This window comes from Hipposideros armiger, unplaced genomic scaffold (assembly GCF_001890085.2).
Source record: "Hipposideros armiger isolate ML-2016 unplaced genomic scaffold, ASM189008v1 scaffold_591, whole genome shotgun sequence".
Lineage (NCBI taxonomy): Eukaryota > Metazoa > Chordata > Mammalia > Chiroptera > Hipposideridae > Hipposideros > Hipposideros armiger.
The window spans coordinates 305,867-324,066 of record NW_017731941.1 but is presented as its reverse complement, the minus strand read 5'-3'; the positions used below and the strand labels follow the sequence as shown (position 1 = coordinate 324,066).

Here is an 18,200-nt window from a genome sequence, read left to right as displayed (position 1 = left end):
TCCCTCACAAATTTGGGCAAAAAGTGCACATTATACAAGGTAGTTTATCAGATGGTGTGGTAGGTGTCAAGAAGAAAAACAAAACAGGGAACTGGACTAGGAAGTTCAGGGACTCAGAAGATTATGATTTAGACATAGTGGTGAGGGAAGGCCTCACAGAAGTGACATTTGAGAAAGACCTACAGTAAATGAAAGAGTTAGTTATGTGATATCTGGGGGGAAAGCATTCCAGATAAAGGGAAAAGCAAGTGTAAAGTACCTGAGATGGGAACTTGCAACACATGTTCTGGATAAGCAAGGAAGGGGGCAAGGGAAGTGGCAAGAAATAAAGTCAGAGAGGTGCATCCCTCTACCCCAGAGGGTTAATCAATAAGCCATGGCATATTAAATTGATCATGATGGAGCTCCAGAAATCATAATTTGTCATTAAAATGCATAAATGTCAAGCACCATAAACCATGACCAAAACATCAATGGTAATGCCCCAATAGCAGTGTCCTTCCTGAAAATTGCAAGAATTCTAACTGGCTGCATGAGTATATGTGCAGGAGGAGCTTTGCAACATTGCCAAATATTGCCTGGCAGCCAGACTTAGTAGAGAACTGAATTAGAGTCTTCTGCGAACTCCAGTTAAAAGCTAAATTTAGTTTATGACTAACAAATTTTAGTACTCCTTTATAACTCAGTTACCATAAAAAAAGAAAGAAAGAAAGAAAAGAAGTTAGAATTTTGCATCATTTGCCTGTAAGAGCCAAAGAAAAGATTTGCATTTTTGGATCATTTTGTAGTCTCTCCAGAGGCCCCTCTGAGACAATACTTGTAGCAATATTGATCTTGATAAGGGGTGAGTAGGGTAGGGGTGAGTGGGCAAGATTGGGTGTAAGGCCAAAAGGAAGACTTAGATAATTCAGAGATTTTGAGTCTGGTAGCTGGACCCTGGATCCACAGAAGAAAGGACAGGAGAGGGTAAGCAGAATTAAAGGGAAGTTGATGTGTTTCTCTATGTCCAAAGTAAGATATCCTCACTCTTGTAATCCTTCTTAGTGTCATCTTTATACCTCCTATCTTCCTCAAGCCCTAAATATAATCCTTTGACCCTATACCTCCTAAATGTCTCTCAAATCAAACCACTTTTTTTCACATTCACTGCCACCTCCCTAGCCCAACCTACAATCATCTCTCATCCAGAGTGCTATAAAAGCCCTGTAAATGGTATTCCCCTCACCCACTCATGCCCCTTACCATCCATTCTCTACACTGCATCAAATTATCTTTTCAAACTCTATCTGATTATGTCATCCTCCACGCAGAACCCTTCAGTATCTTCCCATTGCTCTTAGGATAGGGACCAAATTTTTAGATAATTGGTCAGGTGCCTACATGGGCTGAGGCCTGCTTGGGTCTCTAAGCCTTAACTTGTATCGTTTTCCCCCTACTGTTGCTGTACTTTAGTTCTATATGCTGTTCCCTCTTTCTGGAACATTTTTCACGCCCTCCCTTACACATGTACTCACTCCTAAGGTTTCAGCCCAAACATCAATGAATCCCTACAACCCTCCCCAATGCCCCCTGCCCTGTTAATGAAGATGGGGTTAAGGTTCCTCTGTTATATAGTCTCATTGTCCTTTATCCTTTCTTCCATAGCATGCATCACAGTGTGTAATTATGCACTTGTTTGTGATTATTGTATGTCTCTCCCATTAGACTGTGAGCTCCTTGAGAGCAGGGCCTGTGGATGTTTTTGCTCATATCTATATTCTCAGTTCCTAACATAGTAGCCATCACATCATAAGTTCTCAATGAATGATTATTGAATGAATGATGGACTGTAGTTGGGGAAGTAGCATGCGGTGCTATGGAAGCATGTCTTAGGATGTCCTATCACTGATTCTGGGGGAGTCAGAGAATACTTCTAGGAGGAAAACCATGCTTGAAAGTTTGGATGAAGAAGAGTAAGCAGAGAAGTTAGAAGACAATAAGGAAGAACAATGTCCCAGAAGCCTAAGGAAGAGTGTGTTTATAGTGAGTTAATAATGTTTATGGAGTACGTGGTTAGCCATGTTGCATGCTGCTAAGGGGTCAATGAAGATAAGAACTAGGTATAGAATAGTTAGGAAGTTATTGTGGACCTTGGAAAGAACAATCTCAGAGGTAAAAAGCCAGACTGAATTGAGCTAAGAAGGCGTAAAGACCATGTAGGCAAGGATTTTTTTTTAGAGATGAAAGTAAGACTTGAATATGTTAAATGCCAGGGGAGGGACCGTGGCATAGATAGAGAAAAGTTAAAGATGAAGAGACAGATAAAATAATGAGTAGAGCCAAGTCTCTGAGTAGGTAGGAGTGGATAATTTATGGGCAGGAGTTGGAACACTTTGTAACAGGAGAGGAGAAAGGAAGAGGGATGGATGCAGATGAAGGTAATTTAGAGGTTTAGTGGCAGGAAGTTGAGAGAGTCTCTCTTCCCCTAATAGTGTTACGGAATTCCTTCTGGAAGTGATAACTAGAAAACAAATTTTGCCAATAGCTGTTCCATTTTGTTATGATTACAGTCATGCTATTTCAGAGTTACAGTCTGAGGTTTGTCATGCACAATTATCAGATTACAAAACAGCTGTGAGCATTTGAGGCCAGAACTTGGTCTCCTCCCCTGTTTATTGTGGAGCCTAGCGCCTTATTAGCACTTGGTACATGTCAGGTACTCAAATAATAAAGGCATAGGGAGGGTTCTTGTGCTTTTATCCCTGGGCTTTGCAGCCGACAAGCTGATGCTGAAGAGTAATTTTGATTCTCTGGCTCCAACTGTGAGCAAGCCACATGAAATTGTTTTCTGCCAGTTAGGAATCTGTAGGGAGGATTCATTCTTCCCAATCGCTGAGACAGAGTTGTATGGAAGAAGCACGCAAAGGACATGGTTATTGATCAAACTTTGGTTTCACTGCTCTGTGTCTCAAAACACTTTGTCCTACTCATGGAGTCACTGGATTCTGGTTTGTATGGTGGGTTTATGTGCTCCATTTATCTCATCTCCTAGATTTGAGTACCCTTGGAGTGGGACCAATTCAACCTTGGTTCTTCTTTAGCTATTACCTAGGACCTAACATAGGATAATATGCTTAATATTATCTTAAATGCTTAATAAATATTGGATGAGTGAATAATGACTGAATGAATTAGTTGATGAGTAAATAAATAAATGATGAAAAGGTACATACTGCAATATTCTGAACACTAACTTTTCTTTCTGGGCCTGCAGAAGAAGCAGTTCAGGCTTCCTTCGTCCTAGTCAAAGCAGCGTAATTCTGTTAATTATGTAGGAACCCTACTCCTGATGTTAAGTTTATTTTCCTACTTTTATTTTTACCTTATACCCATTTTGTTATTTACTTATATTCCATGTGTCACATATCCAGACTCAAATCTTGCTTAGATACAAACTGGAATATAAATGGATAAAAAAAAAATCTACGCACCCCTGAACAGACATATGGTTCCAAGCCTCTGTATCTTCGTTTATGATTTTGTTCCCTCTGCCTAGAATGCCCAAGTCTTTCCTACTTCTCCTGCCCTTTTATAGACCTGGCAAACTCTAAAACATATATATTTTAGTTAAGCCCTTTAAGTTGCAAAGAACAAAGGCTCACTTAAGTTTCCTCAAGTAAAGAGGATGGTTGGGTGAAGGGGAAGGTGTATATGTGGGGGTTTATAGGTGGGTATTATAAATACATAGATAGCCTAGAATTGAAATTGGAAAACTGTTGGTTCTGAAACAAATGTAGGTACTAATTACTTTCTCCATATTTCTCATGGTCTCTTAGCAACTATGTTTCATTCCCTACTTTCATTTCCCAACTAGCCAACTTATCTATGGTTTCTGCTCCCTCATAACTTTAGAGTGTTTCCAGCTCTTCATGGCCACTCTTGCCATTCTCTGCCTCACAAGCATCTCCATCAATATCTTCATCCAACCACTGGTTCTCTCTATAGTCCCAATTCAAACTATTGGAGAAGGAATCTGATTGATTCTAGCTCATCTATTTATGCTAGGCTGTATCGAGGGGAATAAGATTCAATGGCTCTCTAATCAGCCAAAGCTGTGAGCAGTGCAGTTTCCCTTAGAAGGAGGTAGGTTCTTTCCTTAGCTCCTCCAGTGCAAGATATAAACTGCTCTACTCCAAAGTAACTTCTACTTTGTTTCTGATAAATCTCTTTCTCATACATTGTACAGGAAGGGCCTCAAATTTCTTCCAGCCCAATGCCTTCATTCAGGGTTGATATTTACATTACAAAAGGTTCTGTCCTTTACACAAGCCTTTAGGGCATTTTTTAAAATAACACGTTTCTGCAGAGAATTTTAAAATGCAGCACCCTTTATCTGTAACTTTTAAAGACCTTGACATATGAAACTTATATTCTGGCCATGATGGAACAATCCATACTGAACTTGCCCTCCCATTGTAAACAACTCTAATCCTGGACACAATATATGAGGCAGCTCTTTTAGGCACTCCCCCTCCCTCTCAACAGTGATTCCTGAGGGAAGGAAAACACCCAACATGAGTTACTTGTTTATCCTTGTTCTCTGCCTGGGGACAATTTGTTGATCATGGTTCAGGGAGACAGATCCAAAGGAGAGTACAAGGACTCCACTGAGATAACCCAGATGTTGGAATTAGCAGACATTGAGTTTAAAGCAGCTGTTATAAATATATTTATGGACTTAAAAAAAATATTGAGTTAGGGCCGGCCGAGTGGTGTGTTGGTTAAGAGTTGGCTTGGGACACCAGCTCTGAGCAGCAGGGCCCCGGTTCGGATCCCACATTAGGGCCAGGGACGCTGCACCCTCTACAGCTAAGATGGTGAACAACAGCTATACCTGGAGCTGGGCTGCGGTGATTCGCCGGCCACCGCATAGGCTGCAGTGGGCTGCAGTGGACTGCATAGGCGTGAGTATGGCATGAGGGGCCGGCAGCCGGCGTGAGCTGCCAAGAGCCGCCGTGAGAGGCTGTCCAAAGCTGGGTGACCAATCTGCCTCATTCGGGAAGAGCGCAATGATAATACCAACATGGGCCAGTGAAGTGACATCCTCCACAACTAGACTGAAGAACAAAAGGATAGCAACTTGTCTGTTCCCCTTCCCCAATTCCGCAATAAAATCTTTAAAAAAAAAAAGAAAGAAAACGAAAATATTGAGTTAATGAATGGAGAATCTAAGCAGAAAAGTGAAAACAATGAAAATGTATATATCAGAAATGAAAAATGTATGGATGGGTCTAACAGCTAAATATAAAGATGGATCCATTGAAATGATCCAATCTGAAGAACAGAGAGAGACAAGATTAAAGAACAAACAAGAGCTTTAGTGACCTATGGGAATATGTCATATATGTATTTGGAACATGTTTGTAGCTGGAATCCCAGAAGGAAAGAGGAGGGAGAAAATATTTGAAGAAATAATGATAAAAAATTCCTAAATTTAATGAAAAACATATAATGTTATCAGAAGCTTGAGAGCCCCCCAAAAGGATAAATACAAAGAAACCACCCCTAGGTCCCTCATCGACAAAATACTGGGGAAAAAAAGATAAAAGTAAAATTTTGAAAGTAGCCAGAGAAAAATGACAGATGGCATACAGGGAAATAATGATATGATTATGGCTGACTCCTCATTGTAAACAATGGAGGCCAAAGACAATGGAATGACATATTTAAAGCACTGAAAGAAAATATTGTCAACCCAGAATTTTATATCCAGCAACAATACCCCTCAAAAAGAATGGGGAAATAAGTACATTTTCAGATAAACTAAAGCTGAGAGAATTTGTTATTAGCAGACAGACCTTAACTACAAGAAATACTAAAGGAAGTTCTTTAGACTGAAAAAAAATAATACCTGATGGAAGCTCTATCTATAGAAATGACTAAAAAGTACTGGAAATGGTAAATATGTGGCTAAAGATAAAAGACTAGCTTTTTTTTCTTCTATTACTTTTATTAAAAGACATATGACTACTTAAAGTAAAAATAATACCATTCTAAGGTGAGGCTTATAATATATATATAAACAAAACATGACAACAATAAGGCAAAGGATGAGGTGGTGGTGGTAAATGGAATTAAGATGTAAGGTTATTACATTATGAAATATGAGGCGGCATGATATTTATTCTTAGTAGACTATGGTAAGTTTAGGATGCATATTGTAAACCTTAGAGCAACCACTAAAATTAATACAAAAAGGCCCAGCTAAAAAGCCAATAGAGAAAATAAAATGAAATATTAAAAAAAAAAGCAAAGCATGGTTAACGCAAAAGAAGGCAGAAGATGGAGGAACAAAAGCAGATGGGAAACAGTAGAAAACAAAGAATAGCATGGTCAAGACCAATACTTTCAATTAAAAGGCAAAATTTCTCAGGCAAGGGGGGAAAAAGCAAGACCCAATCATATTCTGCCTATAAAAGATAACAATTTAAATATAAAGACATAGCAAGTTTGAAAATAAAAGAGTAGAAAGAATATACTGTGCAAATGGCAAGCATAAGAAAGCTGTGTGGTTATAGTATTATCAGAACTAAGTAGGCTTCAAGACAAGGACTATTCCCAAAGATAAATAAGGACATTTCATAATGATAAAGGGTCAATTCAAGAGCAGCCATAAAATCACAAACGTATATTCACCTATTAATAGAACTTCAAGATATATGAATCAAAAAGTGACAGAGCTAAGGGAGAAATAGAAAAATACACAATAATGATTGGGGATTTTAACATGCCCCTCTCAGTAACTGAAAGATGTAGAAGATCTGTTAATCAACTTGACCTATTTAACATTTATAGAACACTACACCCAAGAACTGTAAGTGAAAATTACACCCAAGAACTACAGAATGTTCATAAAAATAGACCATATACTGGGACATAAAGTAAGTTTCAATATATTTGAAATGATTAAAACCTTAGAGATCTTAATTCAATTCAAACATCCATCCACAAAAGAAAGATCTCAGAATACTAGGAATAGTTTGACCAAAATGGAATTAAATTAAAAATAAATAGCAATATCTTTAAAAATCCCCAAATATTTAGAAATTAAAGAACACACTTCTAAATAATACTTGTCAAAAAAAAGCACAAGGGAAATTAGAAGACATCTTTAATTGAATGGTAATGAAAATATAACATTACAAATTATGGGGTGATGCTAAGGTTGCACTTAATGGAAATATGTAGCTTTAAATGCCTATTTTAGAAAAGAAGATTTAAAATCAATGTTCTAAGTTTATACCTTTAGAAATAGAAAAAGATGAGCAAATTAAATCCAAAAAAATAAAAGTGAGATTTATTTAATCAATTCCATTTATTTTATTGATTTGTTCATTTATTTTATTGTTTCATAGAAACTGTGTGAAAAACCATAAAGAAAATTAACAAAGCCAGAAGTTGATTCTTTCAAAAGGTTAATAAAATTGATAAAATTTATTATAAGCAGGGTTTATCAAGGTAAAAAGAAAGCACAACAGCCAATATCAGTGATAAGAAATGAGATATCACTACAGAACCCCAGACATTAAAAAAGGATATTAAGGGAATATTATCAGCAACTTTATGGCAATAAATTCAACAACTCAGATGGAATGAACAAATTTCTGAAAAACACACTTTAAATGATACAAGAAATGGAAAATATGAAGACTCCATACCTATTTAAAGAAATTGAATTCATAACTTAAAACCTTCCCATAAAGAAACTACAGGCCCAAATGGTTTCACTGATGAATTGTATCAAATATGTAAGGAATAAATAACACTAATCTTATACAAAGTCTTACAGAAAATGGAGAAGGAAACAAGTCCCAACTAATTTGATGATGCCAGCATAAGTCTGATATCAAAATCAAAGCTATTACAAGAAGAGAAAATGACAGGCCAATATTCCTCATGAACATAGATGCAAAAAATCCAACAAAATATTAGCAAATCTTTTCCAGCAATAATAAAAATAATAAAATGTCAGACCAAGTGGAGTTTATCCCAATAGCACAAAGTTAGCTCAACATTAAAACAAGGTATTTCTTCACATTAACTGAAAAAAGGAGAAAAAACCATAATGACATCTCAATAGATTCAGAAAAAAATCTGACAAAATTCAACAATAATCCACAAAAGATTAGTATAAGAGTCAAATAAAATGGTATACATTTATTTAAAAAGTGTTTAGCAAACTGAAAGATGCTATATAAATGGAAGGTATTTTTATTGTCATCCCCCTGCTGTGACACCCCAGGATTTATAGGCTTCTTTCTGATTAGGGATTCTTGGACCCTAGACAACAGACTTTTCAACTATTCAATAAATTGCCATGGATAGCAGACCATGATAGAATAATAAAATAATGACAAGCACACAGTCTATACTGCCACTGTTGCTTGAGGGTTTACTGAATGCTGGGGTCTGAGTTAGGTGCTCTTCATGCATTGTTTTATTTTATCCCTCACAGCAGCTCTGAGGAGAGCACTAATATTTTCTCTACCTTATAGATGAGAGAATTAGGATTAGAGAATAAATACCTTGCTCAAGGTCTCCCATATAGTTCATGGCAGAGTCAAGAATCCAGCTAAGGTTTACTCAAGAGCTTGAGCTTTTAACCCTACCCTGACTTGCCTTCTGTAGCTTTATGTGGGAAGGGTCCCATAGAGTTGGCTTCTGCCCTCCTGGGCTTCCAGGGAGGCACGATCCTGGTCTCATATTCCCTTTTTCTACATTTTGAACACTGTGCTAACACTGTAATAATAAGAACGAAAAAACCTCTTTAACTGTACTTGGTTGATTTTTTTTAATTCTGGGTTTTTTTTGCGGGGGAGGTCATTTTTATATGGTCAGTTTATAATTGTATGTGAAAGACCTATAACTCCCATAGTAACAACAAGAAAAAACAAAAAATAAACTATGAAACTATCAAAGAGCAGTAAGTACAAAGAAGCCTTAATAAAGTGAATTCCAGAGAAGTATAAGCCCTTCATAAGTGAGTAGAAAGTAATGGCAGCTTCCATACCTGAACACAAGAACCTTGACTTAATATTCTTAATGGAGAGTCAGAGAGAATTTATAGGGATACATAGAAATCAGCCAAATGTAATAAGGCAGAAAATGCTGAAATCTGGGGAAAGCCCCAAACACAAAGATAAATCATGTGGTCCCATTTGGGAGTTTTGCTGAGTAGCCAGCAGAGAAAATTGCATCTGGAAAGCAGAGAAGATTTTGTAGCCTTGTGGTTCTTGAACTTTGGAACCCTGCTGGAGTTTAATCTAAAAGTGATCCAAATTTACTTAAAGTTGCTGCTCAACTCCCTCTCTGGTGAAATTCCGAAATATCAAAGAGATCAGTGAAATTCTTAAATAGCATTTTAAATTATAAAAGTAATGCACTTTCACATTAAAAATATTAAAGCCATGAGAATGAGTGTAAGGTGAACAGTATTGTTATCCTTTCCCACAATTCCCGAGTCACATTTGCCGAACCAAATCACTGTCAATAGATCTTATATTTGTCCCAGAAATTCTGTATGTATATGCAAATACACATAAACACATATTCTTCAAGTAAGCAGATGAGTCATCTATTCCTGTCATTTGTTTTTTTATTTAACAATACACCTTGAAGAACTTTCCATAACAAGTTTACTTCATTCTTTTAAAAATATGCATAATATCCCATTGAACGGCTATACTATAATTTATTTAACTAGGCCCCACCAATGAATATTTAGTTTTATCTATTTAAAAATATTACAAATAATGATTCAGCAAGCAATTTTGTACATACATCTTATGCGTGTGTATGAGTATTCCTATAGGAAAAATTCAAGAAGGTGGAATTGCTGAGTTGAGGGGTATTGGCACTTGAATTTTTGGTAGGTATTGAAATAACCCTATAAAAAGTTTGCATCAGTTGGCACTCCCAAAATAGTGTATGATAGTGCCTGTTACCCTTCATTAGGTGTTTCAAAATTTTTAACTCTCTTTCAACTACACTTAATGAGTGGGTTCTGTGTGCTTTAGACACTGCACTAGACTCAGGGATTTGAAATGCAGTCTGTATAGCTAGAGAGGAAGATTTGTTGGTGAATTACTGCTCCTTTGGGACTAAGAGCTTTTACCCTTTTAGAAACAGGAAACTGCAAGCTGGTGAGGTATTTAGTTTCAATTTAGCTTAATGGAAACTTGTTAGTGAGTTTTAAAATAAGGACCAAGACAACTGAAATGGTAAATGAAGTCTCCTGGGCCCCAGGCAGGAGGATGCAGCGTCTGTGGGTTTGCATGCTTCTGTGGGTTTGCATGCTTCGAAGAGCCTGTCTTTCCAGGAACAATCGTGTTTCAGCATTGAATTCTTCAGTGGAGATGTGAGTTGAAGGACCTACTTATTCCTAGGGCAGGTGCTTCCTAGTAGTCAAAGGGCCACACACATGCTATGTGGCTGAGGGCAGAGCAGACTCTATAATGAGAATATAATGCTGACAACTATCATGTATTAGGAACAAACTCCGGCCAGGCACCACTCTATGCACTTTATATGCATCGACTCATTTAATCCTAACAAGCCTATGATTGTCTGAGAGGGTGTTGTTATGATGCCCATTTTAAAGATAAGGATACCGAGGTTGAGAGAAGACAAGTAACTTGCCCAGAGTCATAGAACTAGCAGAGTGAGAAGACTCAAACCCAAGTGTGATTAACTTCAAAGCTTACATTTAGGTTTCATGGGTACATCTGATCACATACTTGTTTTTTAAATATTATATCTTCATGATTAGGAACAGCTTAAGAATTTTTTATCCTTACTTACCCCTAAAATATGCTCAGGGACAAATGGGTTGCTTATACTATTCAGTGGGTCATATATCAAAATATGTCTAAGTGCAAGTATGTGCCTGCCCAATAGGTGGCAATAATAGTTATCTGTTACATTGACCAGAATTTTATTTTCATAGCACCCTCCCAATGGCTGTGGGAGGAAAAGAATAGATGAGGTAGATGCTATGTTGGAGAGCTTGGGATTTATCCTATGGCTAATGGGGAGCCCTTGGAGATTTTAAATAGGAGAGTAACATGATCAGATTTATGTTTTAGGAAGATCACTCATAGATAGTAATTAAAGTTTGGGTTCAAATCCTGGTCATCATTGGGTTGGTTATCTGATCTCTCTATGCTTCAGTTTCCTTCCTCATCTGTAAAATAGGAATAAATAGCTCCTACCCTATAAGATGTTTGTGAAGATTAAATGAGATAATTAAAAAAGATAAATGACTCAGTAAATGACTGGCCCAGAGTAAGTATTCAATAGCTGAAAATGATGATAATGATACAATTATTAGAGTGGAGAGAAACTGGAGTTAGGGAAATCAAATGTAGTTAGACAAGAAATAGTAAGGCCCTGAATTAAGAGGGGATAAAAATGGAGAGGATAGTTATGATAGATATGAAAGAAATAGAATTGTTAGACTTTGAAATATGATGCTAATGGGAGGGTGAGGAAAAGGCAGGCGTCTTTGATAGTTCCCAGTTTCCAACCTGGGTGACTGAATTGATGGAGGTGCACTGAGATAGTAAATGCTAGAAAAAAAATGGAAGTTTAGGCGACAAAAGAACATAATGAGTTCAGTTTTTAAGATACTGAGTTTGAGTACTCTGTCATCAATTTGAACATGAAGTCCTGGAGTGTCTCAGCTTCAGAAATAGATTTGAGCTTCATCATAAAGTGGATGATGAAGCTATGCGTTGGGATAAGAGCACCCAAGGGGGGAGTGTGTAAAATAAGAGACTATGGGGTCAAGCATATATTCCTGGAGAGGTCAAGAATATTGAGAAGGGGGCCGGCCGAGTGGCTCAGCTGGTTAAGAGCTCGCTTGGGAGTGCCAGCTCTGAGCAGCAGGGCTGCAGTTCGGATCCCACATTGAGGGCCAGCTATGCTGAGCCCTCTACAGCTAAGATGCTAACAGGTTGAACAGCTCAACCTGGAGCTGGGCTGCTGTGAGTTGCCGGCGACGGCATAGGCTGCAGTGGGCTGCCGTGAGCTATGTGAGTGGCTGGCAGCCAGCATGAGCAGCTGGCAGTGGGCGAGAGCTGCCGTGAGCCGCCGTGAGACTGATTGCCTCACCCGGGAAGAGTGCAATGATCATACCAACATGGGCCAGTGAAGCGACGTCCTCCACAACTAGACTGAAGAACAAAACAGCAATTTGTCTACCTGTCTGTTCCCCTTCCCCGATTCTCCAACGCTGTTCCCCTCCCACAACTCCCCAATAAAATCTTTTTAAAAAAAAAGAATATTGAGAAGGAATTATTGGAGAGATTAGTGACATGGAAATGAAATTGGAGAAGAAGTTTCAAGAAGGAATGAGGGCAGGGGCTGGCCGACTGGCTCAGTTGGTTAAGAGCCTTGCTCAAGAGTGCAAGCTCTGAGCAACCAGGTCGCCGATTCCATTCATGGCCCGAGCTGAGCTGCCGCTGAGCTGCCAACAGGTGGCAGGATGGCTCAGCTTAAAAAAAAAAAAAAAAGGAATGAGGGAGCCCTCAGCAATGTCAGGTCCTGTAAAAGAACTGTGAAGTGACCACTAGGCAGATGAGTTGTTACCAGTTGCTGCCCTTAGGATGCTCACACTAAAAGGTGCAACAGTGAGAATAGGATAAATGCTCTACTATGAAGGAGCTCAGGTAGGGCCATCTGTTATTCCCATTGATCACCAGGGTTAATTTGACTGCCATGGTGGTTGAGGAGGTGGGGGTGGTTCCTTTTCCTGCATCACTCCTTGGCCAAGTAGAATGACCTCTCTAAGAGTAGAGGACCCTTTTTTGGTTAACAGTATAAGAATGGTGGACCTCCCTTGTTTGAGTCTCCAATCGGCAGCCGATGTGCACTGATGATTGTTTCTTTTCATAATACTGTCCCAGTTTGCAGATCAAAGCCCAGAGACAACAGAGTGTCTATTTGAAGACACATTTCATCCTTCATCAGCCAGTTCTTGCGATGTAATGGAAGGTAGGGCAGAGCGTTACTCAAAGTGAGGGAAGGAAGAGTAGAAGGAAGTAGGAGAAATGATAATTTGTGATAATATGTCAGGGTTAGATGAAGGACTAGCACAGGCTAGTTGGGCAGGGTTTTGTTAGGCAGAGAAAGTAGGAGCAGGGAGGGGGGAAGGGGAAGAGAACGTTCTTGGCCAGAGGAATGGTAAAAGCAAAGGTGCAGAGGTGGGAAAGCACAGGCCGAAGTCAGGAAATGTGAGTAGCCTCACTGGATTGCATCTCAAAGTCCTAGCACATGAAGGGTGGGAGAGCAGGCTGGGATGGAGACTTGTGGCCAGATGATAGAGTTCTGAGGGCCAGGGGAGGGAGTTTGGGCTTTCTTCTGTGGTTTGATGGCTTCTGGGAGGAACCATCAAAGGCTTTTCAGGAATTTAGGCTGTCTGTCTCAGGCTTCTCTTTCTGGAAGACCAAGGGCCCAAAGTGGCAGCCTGACATTCAATCTCCTTTTCCATGGTTGAGAAGTCAGGGCTGTAGCTGATTTCATTGGCCTGTTTTGCATTTATTATAGTGTGGCTTTTATAGTGTGTTAATTGAAATATTTCCAACTGCCAAAAACAATTACACTCAAATTGCCTTGTCAGTTATTTTATTGCCAGATAAATGTTTTACAGACATATTTATGGGGGTAGCGGTAACTGGATCTTGTTTTCTATTTAAGGCTGGCAGTTTGGATTGGGATTGGCCCTCCAGTGCTGTGCTGTGGGCCAGAAAGCTATTCGACGTGTGGCACTTCCATCTTGTTATCTTAGGGATCAGAGGCTCTTCAAAGGAAAGCAGCTTTCTGGTTCATGCAGCTTAGCCTCAGAGCAGGGTTCCCATCACTGGAAACCTTGGAAACCTGGCAGAAATCTGAATCCTGCTGACTGCCCTACAGCAACAATCCAAGCCTAAACTGAGACATGTTCTACTCTCCCCCTGGACTCCCTTTCCTCCCCTCCACCACCAAAGCGTCTCCCACAGACCCTATCATGTAAGGGCTTAAGAGCCCGTCTAGTCACATTCCCTTCTTTGCATTTGGGAAACTGAGGCCCAGAGACTTTCCCAAGAACACACATGTGGTCAGCGAGAGCCGGGACCAGAGGTCTCTTTCCCATGTGCCCTTTGGCTTCTCTGCTGCCTTGATCCCTCCTCCAGTGCTCTAGGCCTGCTTTTTCCAATAACCCCTCCCTCACATTCCCAGCTTCCACTAATCTCCCTCTTGCTCCATCATCTGAAACACCTATTGTTCTAAATAGATATTGCAGGGTTTTTGTTTGGCGGAAAATTTTACTGTCCCTGTCATTGTTCTCCTCTTCCTTCATACATGTGTTCCCCTGAAAAGCCCTTCTGAAAAACATTTTCTTGACCTGGACATCCCTGCTTGTCCTCTGATACCCAGCTAAGAAATTGCCACCTCTGGAAGCCTTTCTTGTGCACCCCAGGCTGGGTAGTTGCCTCCAGGCACTCCTGCAGCACCCTGTGCACACATATCTCTATTGCTGGCACAGAGCAGGCTTTCAAAGGAACAAATGCTGAATGAGTGAGGGAGGGAGCGAGTGAGGAAACCCTGAACAGTGATCGCACTCATCTGTCCTCGATGGACTCTGAGCAAACTGGAGTAGGGACCTCACCTCTCTTCATCTTTTTCCCACTGCTTAGGTTAGTGCCTGACACCTAAATAAATGCTCAACAAATGTTTATCAAGTTGCATTGAGAGTGCTGCTCTTGGGAACATAAAAATTGAGCATGTTAGAATGGGAAGGTCATCATATCCAATCCTATGCCTTTTACTGATGAGGAAACTGAGGCTCAGAGAGGGAAAACATTTTTCCCAGGGTCATGATTACTAATAGGTTTGATGGCATTCATTCATTTATTCAACAAGTATTTTTGAACACCTTCTATATTATGAGACAGAAGTGTACAAACAAAGTACCTGCTCATAAAGGGCTTAAATTCAACCCAAACAAGTGTTTAAGAATATAATCTGGGGCCAGCCGAGTGGCGCGATGGTTAAGAACTGGCTTGGGATGCCAGAGGGCCCTGGTTCGGATCCCACATATGAGGGCCAGTGACACTGCCCTCCACAGCTAAGATGCTGAACAACAGCTCAACCTGGAGCTGGGCTGCCGTGAGTTGCCGGCCACGGCGTAGGCTGCCGCCCCTGTGGCAGTGGGTTGCCATGGGCTACCGTGTGTAGACAGAAGCCAGCGTGAGCGGCCATCCAGAAGCCAGCGACTGATCTGCCTCGCCCGGGAAGAGCGCAATGATGGTGCCAACTTGGGCCAGTGAAGCAACGTTCTCCACAACTAGACTGAAGAACAAAGGGACAGCAACTTGTCTGTTCCCCTTCCCCCAATTCCCCAGTGCTGATCTCTACCCCCCAATTCCCCAATAAAAATCTTTAAAAAAAAAAAAGAATATAATCTGCTCTCAAAAATCCCCTTAATGCCTAGTGCAGAGCTGAGCACTTAAAATATGTTTAAAAAAATGTTTATTGAACTTGTTTCAAATAAATGCTTGGTACTAAGTTACTGGTTGCTTTCCTTGGGTCAGTCCCACTGATGCTGGAATGGGGTTGCCTCAGATACAGGACCTCCTTGACTAGGCTAAGGCTCACATGTTGCCATTAAGGAGGACTATTTCTGAGACTTGGGAAAGCTTAGTATCCCTTCCCTGCGAGGTCCCTGGGCAGAAGCCTCCCTGTAATACTGTTTCTGATTATCTCCATGGAGATTTGCTTATGACTTACCTTCTGTTTCTGTTCTTTCAGAGCATCACTGTGAGCAGAGGAGCCAGGAAGAGAGTAAGTGCTGAAACTACCACAATCTCTCAGCAAGAAACTAATAGCGCTTTTTCTCTTGAAAATATTAGCTATATATTTTTTAGAAAATTCAAATGAGCAAAAAGAATATTAAAATCACCCTTAAACCTACCACCCCAAGAAACCTCTTAGTTAAATGTGATATTATATCCTACCAGATATTTCTATGCATGTATAAAACTTACATGTATTTATTTTTAAATAGAATTTCAAACTTTATATATTATTTTATAATCTGCTTTTATGTAACATATTTAGAGTACCTTCCATTGCCAATAAATAAATTTTTTATAGCATCATTTAAAATTACTGCATAATATTTTACCATATGTTCCTTAAGGCCATATCATAATCAGCTCAACCATGCCCCTTGATTGGCCTTTTTTTTTTAAACTTTATTGGGGATAAGTGTGTTTTTTCCAGGACCCATCAGCTCCTAGTCAAGTTGTTGTCTTCAATCTAGTTGTGGAGGGTGCAGCTCACTGGCTCATGTGGGAATCAAACCGGCAACCTTGGTGTTAAGAGCCTGTGCTCTAACCATCTGAACTAACCAGCCACCCCCATTACTGGACATTTAGGTATTTCCTCTTTTTCACTGTTAAAATCAATCCTCCAACAAACATTCAGCAATTAAAATGTTGGGCATATCCTTGTTGTTTCTTTAATATACATTTCTTTTTTAATTTTAATTTTTTCAATCATAATAGTATAAATCTATATACACAGAAATGTGAGTCTAAGAGTATAAACACTTATTAGGCTTTTCACAAATATTTCCACATTGCTGTTTAGAAAGGTAGTACTAATTTATGGTTGCCCGTTTTCTCATAACCTCACCAACACGGGTATTAGTTTTATTTGGTTGGTTTTATTTTTGTTGTTGTTGTTGTTTTAATTATCACCAGTTTTATAGTGAAAATTTTGCATTGTTTTATTTTGTATATCTTTGATTTCTTATGAGGGTGAATATTTTTAAATATGTCATGGGCCATGTTGGCAAGGTGTTTAACTGTCTATCAGGAAAAGGAAAAACTGCTAGTCCTTGATTTTTTTACTCCAAGAATCTAATCAGACTGTGAGTCTTAAAGTTATCAAGTACTGAGAGTATTGCTGTAAGAGTAACCTTAAGGTGGCAAATTGGAAGGTAAAATATGAATTAGAGTTGCAGTAACTTAAAGAACAGCTGGGTGTCCTTTCATTTTGCATAAAGCCCTGCTTTTGGCAGCTGGTCCTGGCCATTAGCTTCCGGACTGTGTGGGAGGCAGTAGAAAGGAGCCAATTCTTCTGGTCCCACTACTGGGGCCAAAGGTCCACCACAATGTTTCAGCTAAGCCCTGACCCCCAGGAATAAGGTGGCCATGATATTCCAGGCAATGAAAACTGTGGCCTGAGTAGCTCTTTTGGACTCTTCCATGAGTAGTCTGTTGTACATTTTGTATTCTATGTATCAGGGGCAGGGGTTGGCTTCTGGGAGGATTTGTGAATGAAGGTGCTTCCTGCAGCATGCTCACTTGCCCAAGCAAATAGGGGACTCCTGATCTTCATATAAGATTTTTGTCCAGGATGAAGATGCAGGGACCGAAGTGGGAGAAGGGACAGATGAATGGGCCCAGTCCAAAGCCACAGTTAGACCACCTGACCAACTGGAGTTGACTGATGCGGTGAGTGAGTAGCATCCTACCCTTGCTCCTTCCGTCTCCTCCAGCCTGAGAGATGTGTTCCGTCATAGTATTGATTACGATCTTGCACAGAACCTGGGTGTGAGATGTCTGCTGACACCTGGTGGGGGGAGCGTGGGGGGTGGTCCTCCCAAGCATCAGAGAAGGGTGGGGGCCCTCCATGTATGACCCTTTTGGCATTTCTCTTCCTTAGGAGCTAAAGGAGGAGTTCACCCGAATTCTGACAGCCAACAACCCACATGCACCCCAGAACATTGTGAGGTACAGCTTTAAAGTAAGTCATCCCCTCTGGGGCAGGTGCTTTTAGGTGCTCCTTGGCTTGGCAGTGACTTGCCACATTGCAAAAGCCTCTCAGCTATTAGAGAGATCATCACCTTTAAACTGAGTTCTTTGGCTAGAACCCTGAAATTTTACATGGAGTTTTCTAGAGATTTTTGAAATCTCTTTATGAACCTTCCTCTCAGTCTTGCTAATTGTATTGTCTTAAGTGCCCTGCAGAGCCACTGTTTTCAAGAATCCTAAAGTCAATCATTTGGTTAGAAAAATACTTTTCCAATGTGTATAACACATTTTTCACTAACATCAACTATTGGATCTTTGGAAGCTGAGTGGTCCTACAGCTAGACACTTGGGTGGAGTACA

General features: G+C 39.9%; 1 protein-coding gene across 5 annotated transcripts in view; it reads left to right on the top strand.

The window, feature by feature from the left end:
* The window catches only part of DNAI1 (dynein axonemal intermediate chain 1), a 60,916-nt gene that overhangs the window by 3,745 nt on the left and 38,971 nt on the right, over window positions 1–18,200 (top strand). For all 5 annotated transcript variants that reach the window (XM_019624443.1, XM_019624441.1, XM_019624442.1 and 2 more), the window contains exons 2-4: window positions 15,829–15,861; window positions 17,442–17,540; window positions 17,752–17,832. In XM_019624443.1, coding sequence (XP_019479988.1) covers window positions 15,829–15,861; window positions 17,442–17,540; window positions 17,752–17,832 — 213 coding nt within the window. The remainder of the gene's footprint in view (window positions 1–15,828; window positions 15,862–17,441; window positions 17,541–17,751; window positions 17,833–18,200) is intronic.